Genomic DNA, 7,222 nt, shown 5'->3' on the forward strand with positions numbered 1-7,222 from the left:
TTTTTTCCTTTGTAAGTGTGACTTTCCCCTGCCTCTGTGTTTTGTGGTTCCTGTTCTGGTTGTTTCCTGTTTTATTTTGATAGTCCATGAGATAGAGTCACACTGGATTTCCAGCTTAATACATTGTGGCCTCAAATATTTAACATGAAACGAGTGGGGAGGAGAGCCAGAGAAAATTTAGACAAGAGTAACATTACAAAGCTGCAAAAGAAATTCACATTTTAGAGTCAGACTTCAAACATTTGGGGTTTAGAGAAGTTACCGAGTGCTTCTTTAAAGGAAATTATTTGTTTTCACTTGTTTTCTACGCAAGTGAGCAGTAACCCTTCTTGAAAGTCATTTTTAAAAATTGCCATGTTATTTGCACTAGCGGTTTATACAATTGATTGTTTGGGGGAAACTGTATAAATTCTTGAAGGATATTTACATGTGTGCTTATGTTGTTCTGACCTGTGGAATTGTTTTTAATTGTCATTTTTTTAGAGGAGTAAAAAGGTAGATGTGATGTCTGATTAATGGCATATACACATGCAAGATGCTAATCAGCCATTAAGATTTCTTATTGTATAATTGATATCTGACAGCACGTGTATCTGTGTAATCTTTTGGAAGTTTAGCTAGCTATGTTCTATTGTTGTGATATCAACTTTTTCCCCCTCAATTTGCCTGTGAGGAAGCATTTGCTCAAAATTATTATCTGAATGCACTGTTATGCCAAACATATTTGCTTTTCAAAGATGAGCTCTATAGATTCTCTATAGACAATGTCAAACAATGGGTCGCAACTGCTTCACCTTTAAGAAAAAAAAAAAACCAACATACAAAAACAAAAAACTTACACCTGGGACATAAGCATATGACAAAAAATAAAAGATGTTTTATTCAACATGTGTCTGTCCAACAATATTAAAGTCTGCCTGCCAGCGCCTCTTAGACTTATTAACTATAATTGAATTATTGTTTAATCCAGTGATGTCAAACATGTACCACACCAAAGGTCCCACTGGGTGACTTTGCAAAGTGTAAAAATTGCAGAGTGGCAAAAATTTGTTATTTTGTTAAAAATGGATTGTCATGAGTGATTGCGCAAAGTGCTGTAGTCTGATCTAGACATCTGAATCACCCTCATGATTATAGCCTTTCAAATTAACAATACATAGCCAATACATAACCTAATGAAAGTAGTTTGATCAAGCAGAAGCAAAACAAAATAAGTATCATGCTATACTGCTAGAATGGGTCTACATTGCTGAGCTTTTTCTGAAACCAGATAACCTTATGAGTTCCGACACAACTACACATCAGGTTGATGCATGCCATAACAACATGAATGGTGTGAGAGGGATGTAGGGATAAAAAGAATTTCCGGTTACTACGTAAGTTGGGACGTAGATCTCCTGCAGAAGTCTAAATCAAGCTTAACTTGGGATGCTGTGACGCTTAAACCGGAAGTAGCCTACTCAGGCGCACATTTCCATCCCAGAGACTGACAGACACCACGAAACTGCACTTTCGAGGACATGGTTCACGTCATGGTTATATATAAATAGCAATTTCCCTCTCTCTCTCTCTCACACACACACATCCATACAGTATGTATCGAGACAGAATAAAAATGTTTCCTCTTTAAAACAATATCTTTCCGTCTTTGGATTCCACCCACCACATAGGAATTAATATTGTCATGTTTGAGCTATTTCTCTACAGTAGCTTCATCCTGGCAGCGTGCTCACACAGGGCAGTGTCTCAACAGGCCACATTCAGCCGGTGATTTCCATTTATTGATCCTTATCTGGTTACAAGGGTACACATTCACACACGGGGGGCAGGAAACTTATCTGAGAGAAACATGTGAACTGGCCTTCGCTTTAATTTTCTTATGATCCCGTCACGGTCTTTCTGTCTCTGAAAGTGGAGTTCAATTTTGTGGTCAGCTAAGGGGGCTAACAAAAAAAAGACAAATAAACTGTAGATCACATCATCCAGCGTTTGTTAATTTGCAGAGAAAACAGGTGAGCGCATTTTCTTGCAACCAGCGCGGACACAAGAAAATGCTTATGATGAGCATTTCAGGACATGGCTGCTGATTTGGACTATGCCAGAATACGTGATGACCTTTGGACCTGGTTATGAAAGCTATAAAAGACCAAAGTCCAGAAAAAAAAACACCTAAGACTTAATTTCACTGCTCTGCAGCTGGTGGAAGAATAGTCTAAAGTAAGCTTTCTCTGCTAAGGAGATACGATGTCCGACACCTTGTCCTGAGACAGGAGTGCGCATGACGCAGGTGATCGCTGAAGCTTTCAGCCGTGAGAGCTGCACACACCTCCGCAGACCGAAGGAGCACGGAAGGCGCTGTAACCAGATCCCGAGTCTGTTATTTCACCTGCCCGTGCTGTTTCTAAACACATTCATGTCTTTTGAGGTCGATCGGGAAGGATGAAGAGCGTTTTTCTTCGCTACGTTTTTTTCTGGGTGACGTTACAACTGATTGCTGTACCTGCCACAGGTGAGTCGCTGACTTCGGGATACCACACCGATACGATAGAGACGATGGGAAGGTATGACGCCGAGTGAAAGATAAACAGCAGCACGCAGGTATAATCCACAAGCTGAAAGCTGGCAGTGGCATTTTAGATCCAAAGTAGGAAAACATAACTTTTTTAAAAATCGAATTGTGGGCGGAAAGCGCGTTTTAAAAAATTCTTACAACGAGTTCAATGTTTTGTTTTAATGTGTGTTGAGTTGTTTCGCAGGCATTTCACGAGTAGCAGACCAGGAATCATTTCCACATGCAGTCTGGTTTGAACAAGCTGTCACACGGATGGCGTGTCCCAGGGAATTTAGTGGTGTATTGCATAACAATGTTTTATTACTTTTTAATTTAGGAGCCCGTAAAGAAAAACGATATAATCAGTATAATTATCTATAATAATCATAACGGTTTCTAAAGGCTGTCTGCAATGTCACTATAAAGAACAGTTTTATTTTTTTTTTTTTTAGGAAACCTTTAATCAACTAAAAAACTTTTAAATACTAGTACTCAAAACATTCAGTGTAATAGTACTAAGTGCTTGCTCTCCATCATAGTTGAGACATAAATATTGTATTTAAGTTAAAGGCTTTCAAATGAAATAAGATGCACTGATGTAACCAATAATGTGATTCTGATAAGGGGCTTTTCCCCTTGTATGATGAAGTCCAGGTGGCTTTAACTGGACTAAAGTTGTTTTTGAGCCTTGCTGTGGAACAAATTATTATTTTTAGTGATATTTAAATTCACCAAGCAATGGAAATGTATGACACCAGCCAACGTGGATGTCAGCCATGTTGAAGAAACTAATGCAAGCTTAAGTGTCTTGACTGGCCGCTCTATAGAGCCAGGAGAAGTGTGGGCGTTTTTAAAAATTGATGGGTTTTGGAGCTTTTCCTTTCTGCTGCACTTCTGATGCTGCTGGAAAGAGTCTGTCTGACTCCTGAGCTGCAGCCAATAAATCCAAACTTTAGACAAAATTAAAGAAAAATAACAGTTGGAAAAATGGTAAATCAAACAAACACATTCATAAAACTGTAAAGAAAAAACAAAGTCAAACAAACGGGTAAACTCCATGTTCTTATAGTTCAACATAATCAGTATAATGTTAGTACATGTCTGTGCTTTAGGAATATTTAGCCTGATTGTGCTGTTGGCCATCACACTGAGAAAAGTAGATGTATAGGTTGTTGAGGTACTAAAATGGGCCATTTTAACCCGTTGCTAGGTGGTTGCTAGGCATTTATAATTAAACTTTTGTGGATAAAAAAGATTTTTTTTAATAGCTGTGAAATTAAGATGAGGCTTTCTTAAGGCGTTGTAGGTGCATGGAGGCTAAAAACAGATCATTTTAGCCTGTTATTAAATGGTTGCCAGGCAACATATTAGTATCATAATATATTGTGCATAACTCTGCTTATGTTATTGTTGGGAAATAAAAGCGATACAATGCTTTAGTGAGACGTTACAGGTTCGTAAATGCTAAGAATGCGTCATTGTTGCATGTTGCTAAGTGGTTGCTAAGCAGTGTGAGGACATCACAACATCTGATATTCACAAAAACCTTCCTAAATATACCTTTCTGCCAAATTTGGCTGCTCCAATCACTGTTGAAGATAAGGTTGCTGACAAACACACCACTGAAACAAGCCCCTCCCCTCAAGGCAGCTTTCTTCTGATTGTCTGCCTATTGCAAACAGTTGGGCAGGGCTTCTGTGCTCAAGGTGGTGAGCTTCTTAATTCATTCAGTAAAAGGACTAGATGCTACAATCCCTGATACGGCATTGCTTCGAATCGAGAAAGTCTTGAGGGATGGCTGTTATGAGGAAAGGCAGCCCAGAAACTTTACCAGGGGGACGCATCGTTGTGTGCCTCAGCTTCACAGGGTGTTTTTTACCCAAGCTAATCTGCCATTTTTACCGTTTACCTTCCTTGGTTAGCTTTAGGGATTAGAGATCTGATCTAGATTATCATATTACAATTTAGGAGACATCATCAGTAGTGGACCTTGGATTCATCGGGTGTTTCGGCCATTATGACTAGACACCCTCATCCAAGGAGGCCGTGCCAGGGTTGATCAGGCCCCAGAGTGTGTCAATGGTTTATGTTAATTTTTTATTTCTTTACTACTTTCTTCTGTTTAGTTTTCTACAATTTATTTTCTTCTATCAATTCACTACAACTGAGAAGTAATACTTACCTCTTTAATATTTATGGAACCTCACTTATTCAAAGGTATAGAAAAGATGATAGAGAGAGGACAAAAGAGACAAGATAGGAGAGAGCAGAGCAGAGAGGAGAGCCGGAAGGGGGGGGGCACCTGATCTGGCGTCCCACACCTCCCCGCCGGATCGGGCTGTACGCTCGACCTCCCCACTGCCTCCCAGAAAAGGGAAGAAGCAGAAGAGAGAAGAGCGGAACATTTTTCCATTTCTTTTTTCTCTTTCATTCCTCCTTTAGGTTTCACTACCATGAGGTTAACTGCACGGCTCCCAAGAGGACCTGGGGTCAACCAGCAAAATTTTTAGTGCTAGGTTTTCTACCCTTTTGTCACCCTCTACTGAGGCAGGCCCACCACAGGTTGATCAATCCTGGGCGTGTGTCTCACGGTTAGCTGGCTGCCTTAGCTGCCCAAGTGATGTCAGCCCTCTTTAGCCATAGCCGGTGACTGGTCCTCTCAGCAGTGTTAGCTAGTTCTCTTATAGCCTGCTGTTGCGCCTGTCCTCTGATTCCAATCTCTCTAAGCAGTTTTGCTGTTGCATTGTCAACAAAGCCCCTGCACCCCACTTCCAATGGGCGCACCTTGATCTTGCAGCCTCTGTCCTCTGCCTGTCCTTTCCAAAAAAAAAAGTCTATTAGACTCCATTCCCCAGATTTCACTCCATGTGAGTTTCCTCTTTTCCACACGCTCCCAATCCATCCAGCGACCCTGCTCGGCCAGCGCTACAGCTCTGGCATGTCTTACTGTTTCCTCCTGTCGACGCACCTCCTCCACCACCATTTTTTGACGTTCCATTACAGATGTCTGTTGCCACAGTCCACTTCCTCCCCGTTGCTAGAGTGGGAGCAGTGCCTCTCACTATGGGATCCATGAGTGACATCTCAAGCCTCACTTTTGCACATTTAAACTCCTCTACCAGGTTAGGGATAGGCAATGACAGTATCCCATCGCTGTAGAGGCCAACACTGCTGAGGCATTTGGGAAATCTGAGCCACTTCTTAAGGTAGGAGCTCACTAGCTTCTCTAGTCGATTGACATGATTGAGTGAGACCTCGTACATTGTCAAAGGCCACAGTAATCTGGGTAACAACCCAAACTGGAAGCACCAGAGCTTCAGTTTCCCTGGGAGTGCAGTGTTGTTGCCTGAGGTCATTAGCCATGTTCTGCCTTAGTTGTTCACGTATCATTGAGGTCTGCATTATATCACCGTCCAAGGCTCTTTATGGGCTTCGCTAAGACTGTTGGAATTGGTTCTGCACTGATAGAATTGCTCGGCTGTCAGTTTTCCTTTTATGATGGAGATACTGCAAGATTTACTTTGCTTAAACTCCATTCTTGCCCATCCGATGTTTTCCTACAAAATCATCAAGCAAAAATCATCTATTTTTAGAAGACACTAACACTAAACTCAGCATATTACTTAGTGGGCTTTGGAGGACAGAACCAAACTTGTCAGTGTTTTCTCTCCATTTCAAGTCATTACAGCAGGCCAATCAAACAAACTGGAGGCTCTTACTGCATTTGAACCACAAATATGGGAGTGGTAAGAATCATCTCGTGTGTGTGAGAGAGTGTGAGAGAGTGTGATGTCATGTCCACGTTGCTCACAAGCTGTTCGCCATATTACAGTGTTTTCCCCAACTACAGGGAAAGTGGTTCCTGGAGGTTCTCATTGAAATTGATTGTAAAAAAAGAGAAGAAAAAAGTGCTACACCAAAAACCCACCAAGATATTGCTTTGGTTGCCAGCAGATTACCATGTTGCCAGTAGTTTTTCCATTTTTTCCTTCAATTATTTGCTAACTACTACCCCAGAGGTAATACATCATGGTAAAGGAAAATGGAGACACTTCACCTTCAAAGCAAAAGCTGTGCTTCAGTGCTACACCCAGCATTTTTCAAAATGTGGAACTTTTATTTTGAAGGCAAAGCGCCTCCAGTCTCCCTTCAGCTCAGAGCTGTCAATGGTTTCCATTCAGACTGTGACCGCAGCACTATGCTAGCAATCAAAGCAATTACAAGCAAGCTTTTTTCCAACTGGTTAGAGAATACATATTGTTCCCTAGCAACAGGCGGTTGCCAGGGGGTCACTGACTGGTTAACAGGTCGATTGGGACTTCAGCAATCACTTTTCTGTTGACTACCATCAACTTGAAGCAATCACTCAAGTGTTACAATTTTTTCCCTCCTGACCAGTGGTTGCCAGATGGTTGCGTAGGCATGTAGGCTGGAGCCTTAAGAAACTCCTGTGGGGAGCTTTATTTCCGGTGTCCTATTCGCACCTTGTTTACGGTCCAAAACAAGTTTAGCAAATGAATTAATCAAGCGGCGATTTACATTTCTATATATGTCTTGGGCATTTACCCAATATATCTGTAAATGATGTTCATCGACTTGTCGATATTTTTCCCCCGCGCCTCAGAGCAAAAGAGAAAAGGTATTCAAATTTTATATTTCTCAGTATCTATA

General features: G+C 41.2%; 1 protein-coding gene across 1 annotated transcript in view; it reads left to right on the plus strand.

The window, feature by feature from the left end:
* Nucleotides 1-1,826: 1,826 nt before the first annotated feature.
* The window catches only part of LOC102311427 (von Willebrand factor A domain-containing protein 1), a 12,468-nt gene continuing 7,072 nt past the window's right edge, over nucleotides 1,827-7,222 (plus strand). The window contains exon 1 of the mRNA XM_005941473.3: nucleotides 1,827-2,509. Within this exon, the coding sequence (XP_005941535.1) occupies nucleotides 2,440-2,509 (70 nt within the window). The 5' untranslated portion in view covers nucleotides 1,827-2,439. The remainder of the gene's footprint in view (nucleotides 2,510-7,222) is intronic.

This window comes from Haplochromis burtoni, unplaced genomic scaffold (genome assembly GCF_018398535.1).
Source record: "Haplochromis burtoni strain Fernald_Lab_line unplaced genomic scaffold, NCSU_Asbu1 Contig_300, whole genome shotgun sequence".
NCBI lineage: Eukaryota > Metazoa > Chordata > Actinopteri > Cichliformes > Cichlidae > Haplochromis > Haplochromis burtoni.